Source organism: Papaver somniferum, unplaced genomic scaffold (assembly GCF_003573695.1).
Source record: "Papaver somniferum cultivar HN1 unplaced genomic scaffold, ASM357369v1 unplaced-scaffold_125, whole genome shotgun sequence".
NCBI lineage: Eukaryota > Viridiplantae > Streptophyta > Magnoliopsida > Ranunculales > Papaveraceae > Papaver > Papaver somniferum.
Window position 1 is genome coordinate 20333817 of NW_020621603.1, and position 23549 is coordinate 20357365.

The 23549-nt window shown below is 33.9% G+C and overlaps 1 protein-coding gene, 1 long non-coding RNA gene, 6 other non-coding genes and 2 pseudogenes across 8 annotated transcripts; all 10 read left to right on the forward strand.

Moving 5' to 3' along the window:
- The first annotated feature begins 8 nt into the window (after positions 1–8).
- On the forward strand, positions 9–3148 carry LOC113331248. The gene is made up of 2 exons (XR_003350848.1): positions 9–1615; positions 2441–3148. It is a non-coding gene; the product is annotated as an uncharacterized LOC113331248 (long non-coding RNA).
- LOC113331663 lies at positions 477–573 on the forward strand. The gene has a single exon (XR_003351105.1). It is a non-coding gene; the product is annotated as a small nucleolar RNA snoR26 (small nucleolar RNA).
- LOC113331654 lies at positions 872–936 on the forward strand (annotated as a pseudogene).
- Positions 3149–17112: 13964 nt separating the features above from the next.
- On the forward strand, positions 17113–20471 carry LOC113331184. Its single transcript, XM_026577928.1, has 4 exons — positions 17113–17191; positions 18605–18763; positions 19472–19612; positions 20197–20471. The coding sequence occupies exons 2-4, from the start codon at positions 18698–18700 to the stop codon at positions 20329–20331; spliced, it is 342 nt and encodes a 113-aa protein (XP_026433713.1). The 5' UTR covers positions 17113–17191; positions 18605–18697; the 3' UTR covers positions 20332–20471.
- LOC113331666 lies at positions 17525–17621 on the forward strand. Its single transcript, XR_003351108.1, has one exon. It is a non-coding gene; the product is annotated as a small nucleolar RNA snoR26 (small nucleolar RNA).
- Positions 17908–17987, forward strand: LOC113331651. The gene has a single exon (XR_003351099.1). It is a non-coding gene; the product is annotated as a small nucleolar RNA U31b (small nucleolar RNA).
- A 119-nt stretch (positions 20472–20590) lies between the features above and the next one.
- LOC113331673 lies at positions 20591–20686 on the forward strand. The gene has a single exon (XR_003351113.1). It is a non-coding gene; the product is annotated as a small nucleolar RNA snoR26 (small nucleolar RNA).
- A 69-nt stretch (positions 20687–20755) lies between these two features.
- LOC113331676 lies at positions 20756–20852 on the forward strand. The gene has a single exon (XR_003351116.1). It is a non-coding gene; the product is annotated as a small nucleolar RNA snoR27 (small nucleolar RNA).
- A 1348-nt stretch (positions 20853–22200) lies between these two features.
- LOC113331664 lies at positions 22201–22297 on the forward strand. Its single transcript, XR_003351106.1, has one exon. It is a non-coding gene; the product is annotated as a small nucleolar RNA snoR26 (small nucleolar RNA).
- A 298-nt stretch (positions 22298–22595) lies between these two features.
- Positions 22596–22660, forward strand: LOC113331655 (annotated as a pseudogene).
- The last annotated feature ends 889 nt before the right edge of the window (positions 22661–23549 follow it).

Sequence of the window (23549 nt, forward strand, 5' to 3'; positions counted from 1 at the left end):
ACGCTTGTTTATGTTAGTTGTATGTACGCCTGTTTTATTCTCTCCCAAAAGAAAATTATGTGTCCACCAGTCACTCGCCTCATACATGTTGACAAGAAGAAGAATACCATGTAGTTAGTAGTTTTCTGGTGTTTAGCAACTATGATTTTTAGTACCATGTGTACAGAGGCATTCGTAATATCACATTCACCCAGAATGGTAAAATTCACCATGTAAAGTTCCAAGTACCGACCGATAAAGACACAAATTTACGCTCCTCTAGTCAGTACTTTGCCGAATCCCGAGCATTGGCATTTCCCCCCAAACCTGTAAGGTGAGACGTTAAAACCTTAATGTTGGGTTGTTCACTAAACCTGACATTTCTGGTGTTTTTCTTGTTTTCTCAATTTCCCCCCTTCCGATTATTAGATCTAAACAACACTTGTGTATTGTGGTTGTTAGAATTTTTTATTCCTCACGGAAAGGGAGTTACACAGACAGCATCAATGATGGACAAAATCCTTGTAATCATCCTTGCACTTTGAATTCTGATAGTGAAGAAAACTAACGGGGAAATATGAGTCTGAGATGCTTGCTTTCTTTTTGGCCTTGTGATTTTTGTATGAAATTGAATTTTTTTCAGTCTGTAAAATTTTTGTTTGTGTTATCAGGATCAGTGATGTTTAAATACTGCGTAGTATCTTTTTGAATAAATCTCTCCAACGAGGAATTTTTTTTAGATGTCGATTGCCTTCTGAGGTTCTACTTCGTAAAGTAGTTTTCGCTTTTGGTTTGATTTTCATGATTTATTTAGAGTTTAATTAATTTGTGAGTACTCTGTTTGGAGTTTGGCTGATTTTTGATCTGTCTATTGTGTTGTTTCACTTAATTTGAATATGATGATAGGTATTGTCGCCTCATTGGTGCAACATGGTGATTGACTTCCATTTCTGATTTAAATAATTACATATGTTCATTGTCTAGACTTGATTAATTCAATTTCATGTTAGACTTGTCAATTTATTATCTACTTGCCCACATTCTAGAAAGAAACTTAGAAAACCATGTCGTTCGTTTTTTCGATTTTATCAAGAAAAATTTTAGTACTGACCCAATACATTTTTTTTGTTTTCCGACGCCTTAGGGGTTTAAACCTTTAGATTTGAATGAAAGATTGATACTCAATATACAGGTTTTGAGAAATGAAGGTGCCCCTCAACCAAGTATTGTCATATTCTTAGTTAGCCAACCATGGTCGCTTTCTATTAGCACTGGTAAATTCAGGGAGAGATAGTAGAAGATATTAAGGGTATGGGTTTCGGTCCTTAGAAATTTAAGTTCTTAGTGGTCTTCATGCATTGACAGCGATGAATAAATCGATTTGTTGAAACTAAGGTTAGAAGATTTAATTCAAAATTTGTTTAATACATGTCCTATCTATATGAAGCTATCCGAGAAGAAAATCATATAGTCCCTGGCTTGTTGCTAAGTGTCCATGAATTGAGGTTTCCCGTTTATCAAATATTAGTCTCCAAGGGTCTGATTGAGGGACGAATTTTCTTAGAAACACTGCATATGAGTCTTTATTGGAGAAGCTGTGATCAAGTATGAGCAAGAAGCTCCTGGGCAATTTAAGGTATATCATAGTTCACTATTTGGTATTCCTTTGTACAGTTAATGACATGAAATGTGCTGTAGATTATCTGAATTTTTGCAACTTAAGTTTACGGTTTTTACTTGGCCCTTTTGTTTATTCCTGCTTCTCTATAGCATGTTAGCTGTATGTATGCTTATTTTATCTTCTCCAATATGAAAAATACGGCTTTACCAGTCACTTGACTTTTGTATACTGAAAATCAAGAGAGGTGCTCGTCTTAAAGCTAACTTATCTTTTCTTTGCCGGAAAATTTTATGCTTCCACTTGGTAAATGGCTGAGGAACTTATCAGACTAACTTAGAGCTGAGCATTCTCTACGGTATAGATTTCTTCTATGGATTGGTAGTTCCTTAATGCTTAGCCACTATGTTTGTGTCCAAGGTGAACTTTAATAGATAAGCAAACATTTATTTATCTTAACTACTTGTGCAGGATTATCCGATTACTTATATAAATGAGGGCTCTGGACCACTCAGCTGAAGTGGACTCCTCATTTTTTTTAGATACCTCTAACCTTGCCATCCATCTTATGACTGCGGGCTGCAGTGGACTCATTTTTTTAGATACATTTAACCTTGCCATCCATCTTATGAGTGCTTTAGAGTTTAACTAGTCACATTTTCTAAGAGATTGAATTTTCTGCACTTGATTATTCAGTTTTATTATGCAGTAAACCAGCAAGCCTTGGGCATAAGTTTAGTAGATTAACTACTTATTCATTCTAATTCTTCTATTACTTAGATAAATAATCAATTGCATCTGTATGCATGTACTTAGATACTGATCATGAAAAAGAGGTTGCAGGAACAGGTGGGATTAGAAGAGAAAAACTGGAAGTTCCCGAGGAAATCATGAAATATTGTGAAGGAATATTTTAAATGGGACACAACAGAAGATTTGGATACCACTGAGACAAAGTATCTTTATTACAATGTTAGTACAGTGGTGACAACTAAAGCTGAATATGAGGATCTCAAACAACAAGTGGAAAATTCGCGGGCGCTATATTCTCGTCTGGAGGACTATAACCTTGATCATGTCAAAGTCTCTGACCCTTCTGTATCTTCTTTACGTTGTTTTCTGAGGGACTCGGGCACGGGTGCGAAGACACTGGTGATGAACCCCGAGGATCATGTCATTGAGGGCCTTCGAATGAGGTCTGATGCAAACAAGAATGACTTCCACGTGCGTAACGCGGCTCCCGTGTTGTTTCAGTCTGCTAGTTTGCATCACAACTTGTTGAAGATGACAGAGGAGCGTTGCCTGAACATGTTTATGACGGAACAGGAAGATTGCTTGAAAGAAGTGGACAAGATGCAGGAGCAGTGGTTTCTGGTAGATGCATCATCTTTAAATTGTAACCTTTAATTTAATCGTCCTATGCGTCATCTTTAGCAGTCCTTTGAGAGGTCTTTTCCCTGACCAAGAATCGTACCTGAATTGATGCACCTGAATTAATGCTGTAATGAGAATGAGCATCAATGACGGCAGCTGGATTGGCAATGGCTTCCTAACGTGCTATACCATTCGGGTCATCAACAGCTGAGGGAGTCCAATAAGACGGAGAAAACCCATATTTTTATCGGCCCATTAGCTATTCGTATGAGTCATAACTAGAGGTGAGCATGGGCCGGTATGGACCAGTTTTCGCCCGGATTTCAAATTTGGCATCCGCATCCAACGAATTTGCATCCAATGGATACACGGATGGACGGATTGGATGCGGATAATCCAATGGATTTATTTTAGTTAAAATTTATAGTAAAGAAAATAAGCCGACACAAATGACTCCTTATAAAACCTACATATCCTATATATTATACAAAACAAACATCTTAAAAATTTCTAAATGATCCATAGTATTTTCTAGAACTATATAAATGCCCTTAATTTAACGAATATTGATGTCCAACGGATTTTCAAGGTTGTATCCGGACCCGATCCGTTGTCCGTTAGATTTCAAAAATTCCATCCGCATCCAATCCATCAACGAACGGTCAGGGCATCCATCCGCAAATGAACGGTTGGTCCCGATTAAATCCGCGAATTACGGGTCAAATGCTCACCCCTAGTCGTAACTGTTCAATCTTGTGACTTACCGGTCCATGATCTTGATGTGGCAGGGTGAAAGGTGTAGTACATCTTCCCTGTCTATTTTGATGTTAAATCGAGCAAAAAAATCCTAATGTACACCCACAAAATTTTCGTAAAAAGGAATAAGCGGAAACAAAACAGCGTGTCCTGCCATAAACGTGAGCATTCGCAGTTATGCTTCAGCATTTTGAGCTATATGTTGAACTCTGCGGGTTAAGGTTCCATGAACAGTGAAGACTACATGTGCAAATAATCGTAATAAATTTAATAGAAACTAATCACGTTTTAGTTAAGATAACGAACCTTGGTTTCTTCGGAAAAAAAAAAAGATTTTAGAAAAGCAATAATTCTATTCAACCCACTATTCTAACCAACCATCAAACCCACCGCATACGTGGCATGCCATTTGTACTTTTCATTTTTTTTCTCTTCCTGCTGACGTGTTTATTCGTGTCTTTTACTCCCTCTTTGCTACGAACACCAGATAAGAAAAAAATCAGAATAACATAGGCTTTTTATTTTATATCTTTCTCTATTATAATGAGTTAGATTTTTGATTGAATAGATGGAAGAAATCAGAAGCCAGAATTTCTCCCCTTGTTCGGCCAATTGCATTCTGATAAAGAAGATCAAGACAAAAAATCTTCCATTTATCATCCAAAATTTCAATCATCAGATCCATGAAACCAAGGTATTTAGTCTTGATCAGATGAGTGTTGCGTCTAAGTTCAAGAGTAAAAGTTTTAATTTTAAAATCCGTGAATTTGCTATTTCTTAATTGATAAAGGTTCTTACCATTGAATTTGATAAAAGATTATATTGTTTATGGTCTTGAAAATTGAATGGAATGAGCTGCTGGAATCGGTGAAGGAAACGAATTGCACTCTCTGTAAGTTCCCTGTTCATTTAATACAGTAAGTGAATTGGAGTCTTTTATGTGAGAAACAACTACAGTACCATGAAATTGTGCAATGGATTCTAACAAATTAGGTTTCACAGTAGCCTGCTAATTTGAGTTGGAATTGTAATTAGTGGAAAGCATAACTTGTTCAAACTTTGTGTCATAAAGAGAGTAAATTGACAACCTATGCTACAGTTAATATGCTTCAAATGAATTCAAATCCTTAGTTTAACTATGCCACTGAAATCCAAGTTATATCAGAACCCAAAAGCCTATTTTAGTGCTCGAGTACAATAAACATATTGGAGGTGAAAGTGGTGGTGTTTGATTTTAGTAGAGAGAGTGATGGACAAGAGGGTGATTAAAACTCTTTATCCTGTGCCATTTTTACATACTGATGTAAAGCACTATTATTTCACTAGCCTTTACTACCATTGTAACACATACGAATTGTAAAGAATCTGCGAAGATTGTCATACGGCGACGAAAACTAATTTCATTTGTATATATATAACCGTGAAATAGTTGTTATATCTGGTTTCAGTGCAGCTATAAGTTGGGGCTAAGTCTTGAACTTGGTTCATTTGTTGTCGGTGTTATGATTTCAACAACTGATCTTGCACAGCATACACTTGAACAAGTAAGATCAACTTGTTTTCTTACTCAGCTTATAAGCCTCCTTTCTTCCGTCATGTGAGAGTTGCTCTTGTACTCTTTATTATCTTTTCTTGTTATTATTTAGTTGTTGCTCTTGTTCATTCGAGTGTTGTATCTTGCAAACAGTTTTCTTTAATTTTATTTTTTAATCTAACATCCAGATTGTTTCTGAACATCTCCAGTGTTAACAATTCCGATCTTCACTTTTCTACAAAAAGATTGACAGAGACAATTGAGGGAACTCCAGAATCTGTAGAATGCCAGAATTTGAATTATATCTTGTGGATGCAGACACAAAAAAATAACATGTAAGTAATACTATTTCAGATTCAGCAGGTGGAATTACAAGTCAACAAATTAGATTTTTTCTGATGGAGATGCTGTTCCCGGAGGCCTGAGATAGAGGCGACAATAAAATCCGCACAAAATGATCATTAACAAAATGAGTACAAAGATGAGATAGCTACAAGTCACGGTGTTCTAAACTATTCTTTGCAAGGAAGGCTGGTGAAAAACTTCTTCCAAGCTATAAATCTGAAAGGTCTTGTTTGTATGTTGCGTGGAAATGTGCATTATTTTGACAATGTAAACTACAAAGTTTTTTTTTTTGATAAGTCAAATGTAAACTACAAAGACCCACTGTTGTAAGACATCATATGTATGAAATGTTATGTTTAATAATTCCTTCTAATTTTCCATTATTGTTTTAACATAACCAAAGAAAACAGAACCTAAAAGTACCTCATGCTTCGAAAAAAACAAGAAAATGCACCTTGTTAAGAGTGATAACATCCAACTACGAGTAAACTAACGCATTCAGGGGTCACACTGCGCATCTTTATTGAAAATATGATTCATAAAATTATTAAAAATAGAACTTCCGCATAAAACTAATGTTGCCTTCGGATAAATCCTCCACTGCCTGGTATCCTGGTACGTTGGTGCAGAACTCTCCAAATATGGAGTTCTCCATGGATGAGGTACTCCAAATGCAGTCGAGAAACTTTCAAAATGTCCAGGGAGTCCTCCTGGTGCAGGTGCAATATTCCCAGAATGAACATAAGGTGTTCCATATACGCTGCTAATGTTTCCATAAGATAAAATTTGTGGTGCCGGGAATTGCATCGTGGCATTTCCTATGTTTCCTACTCTTTGGAGTTCAGCTAAGTGCTGTAAACATAAATTTTTTTAAAAGTATGTCAGGTTTCACCAAATTTAACCAACACAACATAACTAGGGAGAAACAATAGGTATGCAACGGTACCCACTCAACAAAATTCCATATAATATTGCCAGGAAGTAAATATAGTCATTTTAGCTATCCAACGGCTCTAACCAAAGTCATGTTTTAGGTACTCTGACAAGCTATTATGGTACAAAATCTACTTCTAGGAATTATACAGTACTAAACCATCAGTTTAGCGAACCAAATACTTTTTCAGTAGGTTTCAAAGAAAGAGATTTTTTAAGGCTTACCAATAAATGGTTGTACTCTCCCCTATTAAGATTATTGATTTCAGCTCCTCCCAATGACTGAAATGCACCCGCCGTGTTTTGTTGAGTCAGGATTCCTTTAGTGGTCTAACAAATAAACATCGAAACGTAAAATAACTTAAGATAAACAAATTGAATACTTTCACGAAATTAAAGCATAGATAGTCAAAAGGAATCAATAACTCACAGTGATGTTTTCTTTCTTACTACTTGTTTTTTTTTCTTCGATGGCTGAATATTACTTACCAAGCTTTGTTGAAGTCCCCAAACAATAATATATTTCTCTTGGATGTTGAAGATAGTATCTTGGATAACAACTTGATCATCTTGGAACAACCAGAGAGAAAGAGTGTCAGTATCCCATTCCCCTATATTATTGATGACTTAGTTGACATTGGTTAGATCATTAGGGCAGAGATGGTACTTTAGAGTGATGTTGTTTTTTGTTGTGTATCCATTTGTTTTTCGAGATTCTGTTTTTTTAACAATTTCCCACTTTTCATTTCTAATACTTTTGAATATTTTTAACTCCTTCTAGTATACCTTTACAGACGCAAGAGTCAGTTTTTTTGGATTTGGTACCTGTTATGATAACTTTTTGATCTTCAAGGTGATTTTATTTCATGGTGGAAGACCATAAAGAATCTGGCTCAGTGATGAGTCTCCGTGATATTTTAGTGACCATAACATTGTTGAAAAGTTCCATGTTTCTGAATCCAAGAACTTTGAATTCTTTAGGTTTGTAAACTGAATGCCATGAAATGTAGTAGATGCCCTTAGGCTTTTCAGGATCTTTATTCTAGAAATTTCTTGTTGAAGTTTTTCTATGTCCTGACAAGTCTTCTTAGGCAGTTTGAAACGGTTAATCTGATAGATACTAGAAGTGGAAGTAACACTTATAATCATGGTGGCTTTACCATTTGGGGTAGATTTTCACTTTTCCAACTTGCAATCAGGGTTGAAAAACTTGTATCTTACTTTTATTGGTGTATAAAGGGGAGCCCGAGTACTTATCATTAATATCAATCTTTTTGACCTTCATGAAGAGACTTATAATGTCACCAATTTCAGGAGCAGTGTTTTGGCTGAAAACAATACCAGATTTTGAGAAATTTTACCATTTTCTCAGAAGAAGAACTGAAATTACTGAAGGTTTTCACCAAGTTCTTGCTTTCCTGCAAGTTCGCTTTACAAAAAGACATGCACTCATCAGCAAATAGAAGATGGCTTATGGGATAGGCTCCAGGACATATTTGAGTACCATGTATCAGACCAAGGTGCTCAACATGCATGGGACTTTTAAAGAGGGATACCATACTAAACATGAACAAATAAGGAGATAGAGAATATCCTTTTCTGTTATATTCAACAACATGTTTATTGCTTCAGAAATAAGATTTAATTTGCAAAATTTTAATGTGTTATTTTATATTCAAGAAATTACCTACTATTAGTTTAAGGATATTGCTTCAAATCAAATCGTTTATCTTTGTACTCAAAGTAATAATACTTCGAAGTAAATAATATGTGGATAAATACTTTCTATAGCCGACTTAATTATTATATATGTGCAGAAGATTTTTGCGCCGAATTAGGATATGTAAAACACAATAAATACAAATTTACTTTCATTTTATTTCTGAACCACACGTTCTTATACCGTAAAATTTTGCCGATCCAAAATTTTATCATTGGTAGAAGTTTGAAATTTGAAATCACCTAGGTCGAGTAGTTTGAAATTTTCATAACATTCATAATGGTCACCTAACCGATCGCATATACTTATATACTTCTTATTTCTTAAAACGCACAACTTAGTTATGTCCGACCTATCTGATTGTGAACAGTTAATAAAAAATAATGGACATCATTAACAATTGGTTAAGGCTATTAACTTGGACATGGCCGATTTTGATTTTAAGTTTAAACGTGACTGGTAGTTTTTATTTACAAACAAATTTGATCAGTCAAATAATGAAGAAAAAAAAACTAATCGTCTAGTCAAAATTGATTAGTTTAGACGTTTAGAAACGAAAATAAATTACAAATAAGTAGGAAATACCAATTAGTCCTAATAATAAGATATTAGAGTTAGTTTGGTCCAGTTGACCCATTCAATTGTCCGTTTGGTCCTTTTTTAAAATATATATTGTTGTTTGGTCCTAGGGTGGACAATACTCACGCGGGATGGCGTCATGAATGATGTAATTTTTTTATATTGGTAGAAATACCCTTTAATTTGGGACTATATATATAGAAAAAATCAGTAGAAAATATCTCATTTCCATATTCACTTTCTCTCTCTTCTTTAGTTTTAGATCTAGTTTCTCTCTTCTCTCCATTTTTTTATTTCAGCTGATGATGATGAAGATGATGATGAACGACGAAGGTTTTTGGTTTTTTCTTTTATGTTGATGTTTTTGAAGATGATGATGAAGACGACGAAGATTTTGTGTTTCTTCGTCGCTGTTATGTTGATGCTGCTGCTGTTGAATACGATGAAGATGATGAAGACGACGATGATTTTGTGTTTTCTTCTTCCCTGCTGCCGCTGTTGAAGATGATGAAGACGATGAAGATGATGAAGTTCATTGATCAGAATGAACTCGGTTTCTTCTTCTTTAGCTTGTTTCATTGTTTATGAAGATTTGATTTATAGAGATCAATTTGATTTTCCGGTGAGTTTCATTTAATCTTTATATATCATCTTTTTGTTCTTTGATTTTTGTAGATCTGTGTTTTTGATTAGGTGTTCATTCGAAAAATGAACTCCGTTTTTTCTTCATCATAATGAAAGTTTTGTTATGTGTTCACTCGAAAAAATGAACTCTGTTTTTTGTTATGTATTAATTTTTAAGAATGAACTCTATTTTAGTCTTATTTTAGTTTGTTTTTATTGGGTGCGAACGAGTGAACTCTGTTTTTTGTTCATAATAATGAACTTTGATTAGGTGTTCATTTGAAAGAACGAACCCTGTTTTAATTTTGGTTTTTATTAGGTGTTCATTTGAAAGAATGAACTCTGTTTTTCGTTCACAATAATGAAAGTTTTGTTGGTTGTTCATTTTAAAGAATGAACACTGTTCTAGTTTGATGTTTAGTTTGTTTTGTTGTGTGTTCATTAAAAATAATGAACTCTTTTTTTTGTCATAAATAGTGGAAGTTTTATTGGGTGTTCACTTTAAATAATGAACTCTGTTATTTCCCTTTTTTTTTAAAGTTGTTTCATCAAATAGAATGAACTAAGATTTACATAATTAGGACCAACGCCTGATAGTTCATCAAAGAGAATGAACTCCTGTACGAAAATAAGAGGAAGTTAAGAGTTCATCAGAGAGCATGAACTCAAATAATTATAGGAATAGGAGAGTATGAAAATTAAAGATGAAACAATACGGAAGGATATTTTTGTCCACTTAATATTTTTAAATAATTATGGACCAAACATGAAACGACTTTTTCCGTTGAACCAAATAGTCTTGGAACCACCTAAAAAATGACCAAACGATTATTTCCCCTACAAATAATTTATATTTTGTACAATGACAAAAATAACAAAGTAATTTTGAAACACGATAGATAATTTGATGTCCAGGCCCCTAAGATATCCCTATTCCACTATGTATGTAAAATGGCGTCTCCCAAAATAACTTTTATTTAGAGCAAGCACTATGATGGTCACATTATAGAGAATCTTTTACAATGCGGAGAATAAAACCAATTTTTTCGCTCTCTCCAACAATGTTATAAATAGCGAAATTATGACGCCCAAAAACTCAGCATCCGGTCCAGTTCAATATCTGTTTAATTTTTTTACTTTTGAAAGTTATTCTGAAATTACCTATACATACCAACTTTGTGACTTTTCTGCTTCCATAAGTCAAAAACCAACTTTTGGAGTGACATCCAAACATGCTACTAGGACTTGTCAAACTTTGTCCACTTATGATGTCACAAAAAATAAAAAAAGGGACCTTTCTTCTTCCATAAATCGAAAATCAACTTCTGGAGTGACATACAAACAGGCTACTAGGATTTGTCAGTTTCGACCACACTTTAAACTTTGTCCACTTATGATGTCTCACAAAATAAAAAAGTTTAGATGATTACAAATCAGAAAAAACCCAAATAGCCAGAGAAAACGTATTAGAAGAAATGGAATCAAACCGTTAATTGATTAGTGGAAGGTAAGAGTAATTATTTTCTAATAATATTTATCCCCTTTTGCAGTAATCTTTTATTCATAATACACTTTGTTGTGTTTAGTCCTTCCTGTTTCTGATTCGGTTTGACTAACAATTGAAAAATTGAAAATTGGTACGGTATGAACTATCTCCCAATCGAAATTTTATCGAATATATTATCTTGTTTACATGTTGATTCAGTTTTAGATTCCAAACTCGTTTGCAAAACATGGAACCATCTCATTATGGATCTCTCATTTGTGCAAACTCACCTGGATCGCCGTAAGTTATTATTGCCTAAACTTGACGAAATCAGGATCTCTCAACTAATGCTAGCTTATGTGAGATTGTTCGGTCCGGGTTCCTTTTGTTAAAGAATATTGGGGATAGACCTAATCTTTTGATTGGAGACAAGGGATTTATGGATTGCAACCTTTACTATGTCGAATACAGTGTGGATGTTAAGAACAAGTATTATGAAATTAAGATATAAAAATCATCATTCCTCCCATTAACTAGACCAAGTATGAATCGGAACTCCTGGAAAATCTTAGTTCTTGCAATGGTTTGATTTGTGCTACTATGCGTCACCGTAAGCTGAATAACCCTATTCATATATATAATCCAGTTATCAGAGAATATGTTTCTCTTCCGAGATACCCAATTGAAGAGAAAGTTAGTACACATTGGATGGTGAGTGGGTTTGACTATAATCAGGCAACTGATGAGTACAAAGTTGTTAGAATCTACCGGAAACATAATGATTAATGTTATTTTCAAGTGTATATTCTTGGCAATGAGAGTAATGATTGGAAGGAGGAAAAAGAAATCCCTCACCCGTTGTTTCGTAATGGTGACTCATATTCAAATGATTTGCTTGTAAACGAAGAGATACATTGGCTGGATAAGGAGGCGTCAATGATTAATGCCTTCAGCTTAGCCGATGAAACATTCTACTATTAGCTATTCGTATTATGTTCAATCTCGTGACCTACCGGTCCATGATCTTGATGTGGCAGGGTGAAAGTGTAGTATATCTTCCATGTCTATTTGATATTCGATCGAGCAAAAAATCTTAGTATACACCCACAAAAATTTTGTAAGAAGGAGTACGCAGAAACAAAACAGCATGTCATCCCACATTTTCCACTTATGCTACAACATTTTAAGCTATACGTTTAACTCTCAAGTTAACGTACAATGAATAGAGAAGACTACATATGCAAATAATAAGCCAGTCTTTCCTTATAAATATTGTTGCGACTAAAAATAAAAAAAAATATTATAAATTTGTAACCATAATTTAAAAGAATGTAATAAATTTAATAAAACAAATTACGTTTTAGTTTAGATAACGAAACATAATTTAAAAAACTAACAAACCTTAATTAAAAAATAAACAAATTGAAGAACAAAAAATTGGATTCATACTGTTATTAATGCATATATGAATATTAGTCGGACGGTGCTACGACTTGAGTCGTCTAACTCATCTATTAGTCGTTTCAGTAGGGCGGATGCACCTCCGGTTTGAATTTATAGTATAAAATAGTTGGTGTATATAGGGTGTAAAAATAAATTTAGTATCGATAAACATTAATTAAGAAATTAATAGGAAAAACACAGGCTGGAAAGAAACTGGAAAATAGTATTGGTAGAAAAGAGAAACAAAAATTATAGATAATTCTCAAGCAATTCAAATGCTTCATATTTCAACCGAAAATAAGTACACTCTAGACCTATAAAAATATTATAACAACCGTAACACTAGAAGTGCAATGCAGATTCCATTTTTTTCCCCAAAAAATGTAACTAAGATGGTGACCTGCTTAGTTCTAGTTATACAATGGTTAGCGTGTACACCAGTTTGTTTTCTTTACCGCTTTTGGATACGACATGTACGAGTGGAGATGGTTCCTAGTATAACTTACGTTAGGACCCCAACCCAAGTGACCGTGGGTTATAAAGATTTTTTGTTATAGTGAAAATTCTTTCTTCGATTGAATGTTGCTTATACTGGAAATTCACAGTATACCACAATATGAAGAATATATCAATCCTCCCAAAAACAATATCATTGGTTGTGTCGCAGTTGTTGTTAAATGTAAAACCTATATATAGGTTCAGGTACGTTTGCGAACGACACTGGTACAAGTTATTCATGGACGTTGATTTTACTAAAACACAACATTGAAACTGCAAAATTAAATTGTTTTCTATTAAAAATCCTGAAAGAACTTACCCAACATGATAAGTATGTATTAAGTTATTCATTGTTTTTCTGTTCATAGATGATGATACGGGTCCATATTTGATTGAGGCATGTATTAAGTTTTTCAATTTCGATTTTACATCAAAATTAGGGTTTTCTCAATTTCATTTTTTTTTTCTGTGAATAAATTAATATCATTCAATTTATTAATATTTTCAAACTACCAATTTATTCGAAACCAGTGATTCGTTGACACTGTACGTATAATTATGTACTGTATAGGCCTAATTTATGCTTGAATATGATCATATAGTACACATAGATATGTACTTAGGGAAAAAGTGATTCGTTGATGCACCATACATATCAATATATACTGAATAATGATATCTACAGTTTATACTTGAATACTAAAATAAATAAAAATGAAGTTTGTATTTGCATAATACAAATCAATATGTACAGTCAGAGACATGGATTACATATGTATTACGTACATATCACTATGTATTATACTCCTTCGTTTTAGGATAGATGGCCTACTTAGTTTTAGATTTTGTCCCGAAATAGATGACCTAATAATGAGATATTTCTAAAATTATCCGTTTAACTGATTATTGTTAGTATTAGAAATTTGTATTTATACTCGTTCCGTAAATGTTTTAAAATGCTTTTCAATGGTATAAAGTTTACGAGTATTCCTTGTAAATTTTACTAGTAATTATTCACAACGGTATAATTGTAAGAAATAGTTAAAAATACTCATCTCTCCTCCCCGCCTTAAGAATTGTGCAAACTTGAACTAGGTCAATCTATTTTGGGACGGAGGTAGTACATGTTTATACTTCTAATTTTACTATTTTGGTGATACCAATTTCATTCTGCTTAAAACATTAATTTATGTATGAATAAGCATCAATACGTGTCAATATATATTGTTGGGTAGTCAGCTTATTGTTGTGTGTATGATCCAATAATATATATTGATATTTACAATGTAAAAACCTCTTTTATGCATCAATACATATTGATATATACTATTGAATATTTATATTACATTTATATTAGATACATACCAATTTGTGCTATCTTGCAAAGAAAAAATATGTAAAAATATAATATATATAAGGGTTTATGGAAAAACTTACTTTTGATGGCACATATCCATCTTGCTTGAAAACATGACTCCATCAGAGATCTTAACCAGTTCACAATCTTGATTGCTAAACCAAATCTCGAGCAAGGATGGGAAAATGCGAATGACGATGATAAGATTTTAGTTCCTTATTACTTTATACGAAGGATATTATGGGCATTTGTGAACGAATCTCATACGCACAACGATAAGAATTCTGGTTCAAAAACATGATTTCGGACTAACGAGTAATGTGAGTTAGATAGGGGATTATCCATTAAACGGGTCCTCTAGATTTTTTCTAGACAAAATCAAAGTTCCTTCAGAACCTCATACCTTTCAATGAATCTATCATAGAAGGTATTATTGATTTCCTTGATTCTCTTAACTGTGTATACACCATGCTCGTTGGTTAGTACACACACTTTACGATCAACGACCCGTGCAAGTTGTCTAGCCTTGACACAGTCCATGATGAGCTTCTTCTGATTCCGTATCAGCACATTCTGATTAGCAAGATTAAAAATCGTGAAAAAACTTACCCATCATAATAAGTATGTATTAAGTTATTCATTGTTTTTCTTTTCATGGATGATGATACGGGTCCATATCTGATTAAGGTATGTATTAAGTTTTTCAATTTCGATTTTACATCAAAGAGGGTTTTCTCAATTCCAATTTTTCTTTTGTGAATAAATTAATATCATTCAATTTATTAATGTTTTAAAACTCCCAATTCATTCAAAACTAGTGATTCGTTGACGCAATACGTATCAATATGTACTGAATAGCCATAGTTTATGCTTGAATATGATTATATAGTACATATAAATACGTACTTAGGGGAAGAAGGATTCGTTGATGTACTACGCATATCAATATGTACTGAATAATGATATCTACAGTTTATACTTGAATACCAAAATAAATAAAAATGAAGTCTGTATTCACATGATACATATCAATATGTACAGTCAGATACATGGCTTACATATTATTACGTACACATCACTATGTGTTATACTCATCCGTTCTAGGATAGATGGCCTACTTAGTTTTATATTGTGTCCCAAAATAGATGACCTATATCATCAAATAATGAGATTTTTCTAAAATTATCTGTTTAATTGATTATTGTCAGTATAAGAAATATGTATAATTTGATAGTCATGTTTATACTCGTTACGTAAATGTTTTAAAATGCTTTTAAATAGTATAAAGTTTACGAACATTCCGTGTAAATTTTACTAGTAATTATTAATAAGGGTATAATTGTAAGAAATAGTTAAAAATACTCCTCTCTCCTCCTTGCCTTAAGAATTGTGCAAATTTGGACTAGGTCATCTATTTTGGGACGAAGGGAGTACATGTTTATAGTTCTAATTTTACTATTTTGTTGATACCAATTTATTTCTGCTTAAAACCCTTATTTATGATTGAATAAGTATCAACACATGTCAATATGTACTTGGATAGTTAGAATATTGTTGTGTGTATGATCCAATAATATATATTGATATTTACAATGTAAAAACCTCTTTTATGCATCAGTACATATTGATATATACTATTGGATTCTTAGATTATATTTGTATTAGATATATACCAATATGTACTATGATGTAAACAAAAAAATAAAATGTAAAAATAATACGTTTTGACAGTACGTTTATATATGTATAATGGAAAATTGACTTTTGAAGGCACATATCCATCTAGCTTGAAAACGTGACTCCATCAGAGATCTTAACCAATTCACAATCTTCATTTCTAGACCAGATCTCGAGAAGGGAAGGGAAAATACGAATGACTTATTATTTTATATGAAGAGTATTATGGGAATTCATGAAAGAATCCCCTACACACGTGTGTGTGATGAACCAGTGACAAAAAAATTTGGTTCAAAAACATGATTTCGGACTATCGAGTAATGTGAGTTAGATGTGGGATTTTCCATTAAACGGGTCCTCTAGATAAGATTAATCAGAAATTCCTAGTTAAATCAATCCCAAACTTATCGAGACCCAACTTTTCTGTCATCTTGACAAGAAAAGACCACTCAACTCTATCAAAAGTTCTAGATATGTCATTTTTAGGCCCTCGTCCCACCAATTTGTCAACGAAAAGTATGCATCAGTGCTGGGCTATATGCGAGTTCCGAGTCTAGTTAGCAATTCGGGATTCGGCAAACGTACGGAACGGCAAACGTACGAGTATTATACGGTTTTGTAAAACCCAAATTCGGTCCAAAATTCGGTCAACGGAACGTGATTCGTCAGTAATTCGGAACGACATATGTACGTGTATAATTCGATTTATAAATGTGAGTTCGGATCTGAAAATTCGGTATTTATATATAATAAATAATTAGTATTTATAAGGTCATAGACTAATTTTTATGCATACGTGTGAGTTATTTAAAGAAAAAATAAACGTAATATGATGATATTAATAATATATACAACATTAGTCATCAAAGAGGACGTGGTATAGTGGTTTAGATCTCTCTCACCTTCACCTTCAAATCTCTTCTGTCATTTTTGTTTCATAAAAATTACAACAACGTATAATATTGGGCCGTGTATGCTTGGGAGGCAGTAAAGCCCAAAAAATAAGGTCTTTAAAAACATAAAAGCTAAAGAATTTCTGGCGAATTAAGCGGACGTATCATTCGGGATACGTAAAGTTCGTGAACGATTCGCGAATAATCCGGGAATGTCACATAATACGCGTCTTGGGTTCGGAGTTGCAAGCGTACGCGAATCATTCGCGAACTTACTAAATAGGGACTTCCGAGTACCAACCCATAAAGACACAAATCTACTCTCCTCTTGTCAGTACTTTCTCGAGCATTGGCCGTTCACCTCAAACCTGGAAGGTGAATCTCTAAACTCACAAAACCTTTAAACCCAAACTTTGATCTCAGTCGATCTGTTAAACCCTAGTGAATCAACTTTCTTGTTTACGGCGCCTATGCCTCTCTTCTTTTTAAGTTTTTCTTCTATTCTTTTTTTTATTCTTTCTCGACTCTGATCACATCGAAGTTACTTTCTCTGCAATTGATTTTCTTCTTTCTTTTTTTCTTTCAGTTATGTGATTTATTTCTGGGTTTTATTTTTCTTCCGATTATTAGATCTAAACAACACTTGTGCATGGTTGTTGTTAGAATCTTGTTGTTCCCTTGTTCCCTAAGGGCACTTGAGATAGACAGACAGCATCGATGATGGAGAAAAACCTTGTAATCATCCTTGCACTTTGAATTTTCATAGTGATGAAAACTAATGGGGAAATATGAGTCTGAGATGCTTCTTTGCTTTCATTTTGGGCTTGTGATTTTTATATGAAAAGGAAAAAATTTCAATCTGTAATTTTTTTTTATTATTACCTGGATCAGTGATGTTTAAATACTGCGTTATCTTCCTGAAAAAAATTCCTCCAATGAGGATTTTCATTCGATGACAAAATGCCTACTGAGATCCCTTCTTCCTAAAACTGATTATTATTTTTTGCTTTTGGTTTGACTTCATGATTTTGAATGTGTTCTATTTGATGTTTCACCTAATTATAAGTTGCCAAACAACTTTGTATGGATTTCAGTTTGATGATAGGTGTTGTCGCCCCAGTCTTACATGCATCAATGGTGCAAGATGGTGACTGACTTCAATTTCTGATTCAAATAATTACATAAGATACTATCTAAAAGTCTTTAACTTGTCTAGGTATTATCTACTAGCCCACACGTTTTAGAAAGAAGTTTGGAAAACCATATCATTATCATTCGTTTTTCCAATTTCATCAAGAACATTGTTGGCACTGACCCAATACACATATTTTGTTTTCCGAACCCTTAGGGTTTAATCCCGTGGATTTGAATGGAAGATTGATATTCAATAGGTGTTGTGAAACTAAGGTGTCCCTCAATCAAGTATTGTCAGGTTCTTAGTTAACCAACCATGGCCACGTTCGATTAGCAGTGGTAAAATTTGGAGAGATCGCAGAAGATATTAAGGGTATGGGTTTTGATCCTTACAATATTTAATTTCTTTGTGGTATATATGCATTGACAGTGATAAATAAATCGATTTAGGAAAGTAAATTGAATGCTTACAGGAAATGGGATTGGTCCGAAGATCAAATTCAAAATGCATTTGAAACATATCCTATCCGTATGAAGCTATCTGTAAAGAAAAGCATGTCTATAATGGATTACCTTGTAAATCAAGTGGATTTTAGTCCTTGGCTTGTTGCTAAGTGTCCACCAATTTCATGCCTGACCCCTTTGTTTTTTTAGCTTGGAGAAGAGGATTGTGCCGAGGTGTTCCATTTACCATATATAAGTCTCCAAGGGTCTGATAAGGAACAAATTTTACTATGTACACTGCAGATGAATCAGAAGTCTTTTTTGGAGAAGTTTGTGATCAAGTATGAGCAAGCTCCTGAGCTGTTGAAGGTATATCATAGTTCACTAGTTGTATTCCTTTATTCAGTTAGTGACATGAAATGTGCCGTAGATAATCTGAATTTCTAGAACTCAAGAGTTTACATAGTATTTACTTGGCCCCTTTGTTATATTTTCCAAAATGGAAAAATATGGCTTTACCAGTCACTTACCTGTTATATATCGAGAACCGAGATAGGTTTTTGCTGGAAAACTCTTATGCTTCTTTCCACTGGGTAAATTGTTGAGGAACTTAGCAGAGTAACTTAAAGCTACATTTGATGATTCTCTATTTCGTCCATGGATTGGTAGTTCCTTGATGCTTAGCCTCTATGTTTTCATCCATGGAAAACATTAATAGATAAATATTTATCTTAACTGCTTCTGCAAGATAATCCAGTTACTTACATAAATGAGGATACTGGACTACTCAGCTGAAGTGGACTCCTCATTTTTTAGAGCCATCTAACCTTGTCACCCATCTTATGACTGCTTTAGAGTTTAACTAGTCACTTTTTCAGGAAATTGAATCTTCTGCACTTGACTATTCAGTTTTATGCGGTAAAGCGTTTTGGTCATGGGCATAATTTTAGTATATCACTTATTCATTCTAATTCATACATAAATAAACAAAGGCATCTGTACGCATGTACTTATGCCAGTGTAGAATTTTATCTTCTTTAAAGTTGGTCTAACATATTTAATTCCTTTTGAAATCAGATTTATAATCAGGCATCCATTCGGCGTGTCTCGGAAGACTCCCAAAGTGATGAGTTAATTTTGCTGCCAAGCAAGTCGAAACCTAGCTACTGGCTCGCTGAAATTTGTGTGGGTGCAGCTCGAGATAAGTACATTGTCTTGGTGTGTTTTTACTTAAACCTTGCTGTCTATGAGTTCTATCGTAGCATATCCAAAGACACGTATTAGGCAGATAAGTGCAAACGAATTGGACGCCGCAATAAGTATTTGAATTCCTTTATTCAGTTAGTGGCATGAAATGTGCAGTAGATGTCTTATTGTAAAACATTTATTACATAACCTTTACTTGGTCCTTTTGTCAATTCCTGCTTCTCCTTGGCATGTTAGGTGTCTGTATGCTTGTTTCATTCTCTCCAAAAAATAAAATATGTGTGTACCTATCACGTGCCTCATACATGTTGACATGAAAAGATTACATTGTGTAGGTAGTAATTTTCTAGTGTTTAACAACTCTACTTATCTAGAACATGTGTACTGGATGACAAAATTTTGGCTGTAAAAGTAAAGGAATTTAAGGAAGTACAATTCAGGAAAGATACTTGTGGTTTGTTGTTCGGTTTTAAGAAATTTAGTACAATGTGTTTGCAATGGCAAGAATCAAAATGGGACGTAGTAATTAAGATGGGTGCTTGTTTGAGTACTTACCTTTTCTGTTCCTGGGAAGCTCATATGCTTGTTTCATCTAGGTGAATCGCGGAGGAGATTTGCAGCTGAACCTAGAACCACATTGGATCATTCTCTGTGGTACATGTTTGATCCATGAATTTGTAGTTGCTGGATGCGTAGCTACTTTTGTTGTATCCATGAATTACTTTAAATAGATAATCTGCTACTTGTGTTGTATCCATGTACGGCGCATATGCCTCTCTTCTTTGAGGGTTTAAAGCAAATTGGTAACCTATTTTGTAATTGTTTCTGGACTTCGATGCCATCGAAGTTATTTATTTGTTTTTGCTTTCAATTTTCTGGTGTTTCTTTTTTTTCCAATGTTTTATTTTTCTTTCCGATTATATCTACGGAACCCTTGTACATTGTTGTTGTTAGAATCTTGTTATTCCTCAAGGAAAGAGAGTTAGACAGACAGCATCAATGATGGACAAAACCTTGTAATCATCCTTGCACTTTGAATTTTCATACTGAAGAAAACTAATGGGGAAATATGAGTCTGAGATGCTTCTTTTTTGGCTTTGTGATTTTTGTATGATAAGGATTTTTTTTTGTCAATTTGTAAACTTTTTAGTGTTATCAGGATCAATGATGTTTAAATACTGCGTTATCTTCCTGAAAAAGTTTCTCCAATGAGGAATTTTGTAAGATGACAAAATGCCTACTGAGGTCCTTCTTCCATAAACAGTTTTTTGCTTTTGGTTTGATTTAATGATTTTATTTAGACTTTCCTTAATTTTTGAGTTCTCTGTTTGGTGTTTGGCTGATTTTGAATTTGTCTATTTTGTTGTTTCACTTGATTCTAAGTTGCCAAACAACTTTGTATGGATTTGAATTTGATAGTAGGTACTTACATGCATCTGCAAGATGGCGATTTCTATTCAAATAATTACATAAGGATATTATATAGACTTGATTATTTCTTTTTATATTCTAGACTTCAACTTGTCAAGATATTATCTACTAGCCCTCACGTTCTAGAAAGAAGTTTAGAAAACCGTATCATTTGTGTTTCCAATTTCATCAAGAACATTGTTGCTACTGACGCAATATACATTTTTTGTTTTCCGACGCACTTAGGGGTTTAATCCTGTAGATTTGAATGAAAGATTGATGTAATGAAGGTGTCCCTCATGTGCTTGTTTCGACTAGGTGAATCACGGTTGAACTAGGCAGCTTAACTTAGAACCTCACTGGATTATTCTCGCGGATCATCCTCCACTTTTTTGCTAGACTTCTTCACAACCTTCTTCAATGCCTAACACTTTGGCTTTCTTCAATGCCTAACAAGGATGGAGAATTGAAGAAGTCAAGCAAAAAAGTGGAGGAAGTGTGCAAAGTAGCGTGGCGACCAAGTATGATTTAGAAGCTCCTGAGCTGTTGCAGGTATATCATAGTTCACTATTTTGATATTCCTTTATTCAGTTAGTGACATGAAATGTGTTTTAGGATTATGTGAATTTATGATTTAGGTTACATAGTCTTTACTTGGCCCTTTTGTTTTTTCCTGTAGTGTTTTTCCTTGCAATGTTAGATGTTAGTTGTATGTACGCTTGTTTATGTTAGTTGTATGTACGCTTGTTTTATTCTCTCCCAAAAGAATATTATTTGTCCACCAGTCACTCGCCTCATACATGTTGACGAGAAGAAGAATACCATGTAGTTAGTAGTTTTCTGGTGTTTAGCAACTATGATTTCTAGTACCATGTGTACAGAGGCATTCGTAATATCACATTCACCCAGAATGGTAAAATTCACCATGTAAAGTTCCAAGTACCGACCGATAAAGACACAAATTTACGCTCCTCTAGTCAGTATTTTGCCGAATCCCGAGCATTGGCATTTCCCCCCAAACCTGTAAGGTGAGACGTTAAAACCTTAATGTTGGGTTGTTCACTAAACCTGACATTTCTGGTGTTTTTCTTGTTTTCTCAATTCCCCCCTTCCGATTATTAGATCTAAACAACACTTGTGTATTGTGGTTGTTAGAATTTTTTATTCCTCACGGAAAGGGAGTTACAAAGACAGCATCAATGATGGACAAAATCCTTGTAATCATCCTTGCACTTTGAATTCTGATAGTGAAGAAAACTAACGGGGAAATATGAGTCTGAGATGCTTGCTTTCTTTTTGGCCTTGTGATTTTTGTATGAAATTGAATTTTTTTCAGTCTGTAAAATTTTTGTTTGTGTTATCAGGATCAGTGATGTTTAAATACTGCGTAGTATCTTTTTGAATAAATCTCTCCAACGAGGAATTTTTTTTAGATGTCGATTGCCTACTGAGGTTCTACTTCATAAAGTAGTTTTCGCTTTTGGTTTGATTTTCATGATTTATTTAGAGTTTACTTAATTTGTGAGTACTCTGTTTGGAGTTCGGCTGATTTTGGATCTGTCTATTGTGTTGTTTCACTTAATTTGAATATGATGATAGGTATTGTCGCCTCATTGGTGCAACATGGTGATTGACTTCCATTTCTGATTTAAATAATTACATATGTTCATTGTCTAGACTTGATTAATTCAATTTCATGTTAGACTTGTCAATTTATTATCTACTTGCCCACACATTCTAGAAAGAAACTTAGAAAACCATGTCGTTCGTTTTTTCGATTTTATCAAGAAAATTGTTGGTACTGACCCAATACATTTTTTTTGTTTTCCGACGCCTTAGGGGTTTGAACCTGTAGATTTGAATGAAAGATTGATACTCAATATACAGGTTTTGAGAAATGAAGGTGCCCCTCAACCAAGTATTGTCATATTCTTAGTTAACCAACCATGGTCGCTTTCTATTAGCACTGGTAAATTCAGGGAGAGATAGTAGAAGATACTAAGGGTATGGGTTTCGGTCCTTAGAAATTTAAGTTCTTAGTGGTCTTCATGCATTGACAGCGATGAATAAATCGACTTGTTGAAACTAAGGTTAGAAGATTTAATTCAAAATTTGTTTAATACATCTCCTATCTATATGAAGCTATCCGAGAAGAAAATCATATAGTCCCTGGCTTGTTGCTAAGTGTCCATGAATTGAGGTTTCCCGTTTATCAAATATTAGTCTCCAAGGGTCTGATTGAGGGACGAATTTTCTTAGAAACACTGCATATGAGTCTTTATTGGAGAAGCTGTGATCAAGTATGAGCAAGAAGCTCCTGGGCAATTTAAGGTATATCATAGTTCACTATTTGGTATTCCTTTGTACAGTTAATGACATGAAATGTGCTGTAGATTATCTGAATTTTTGCAACTTAAGTTTACGGTTTTTACTTGGCCCTTTTGTTTATTCCTGCTTCTCTATAGCATGTTAGCTGTATGTATGCTTATTTTATCTTCTCCAATATGAAAAATACGGCTTTACCAGTCACTTGACTTTT

What these genes read in the sequence shown, in the direction of transcription:
- LOC113331184 (XM_026577928.1), top strand. Translation starts at nt 18,698, where the DNA reads ATGAATCAGAAGTCTTTTTTGGAGAAGTTTGTGATCAAGTATGAGCAA. An exon ending in AAGCTCCTGAGCTGTTGAAG is followed by an intron (nt 18,764 to 19,471) that starts GTATATCATAGT and finishes TTTTGAAATCAG; the next exon opens with ATTTATAATCAGGCATCCAT. An exon ending in GAGATAAGTACATTGTCTTG is followed by an intron (nt 19,613 to 20,196) that starts GTGTGTTTTTAC and finishes TGTTTCATCTAG; the next exon opens with GTGAATCGCGGAGGAGATTT.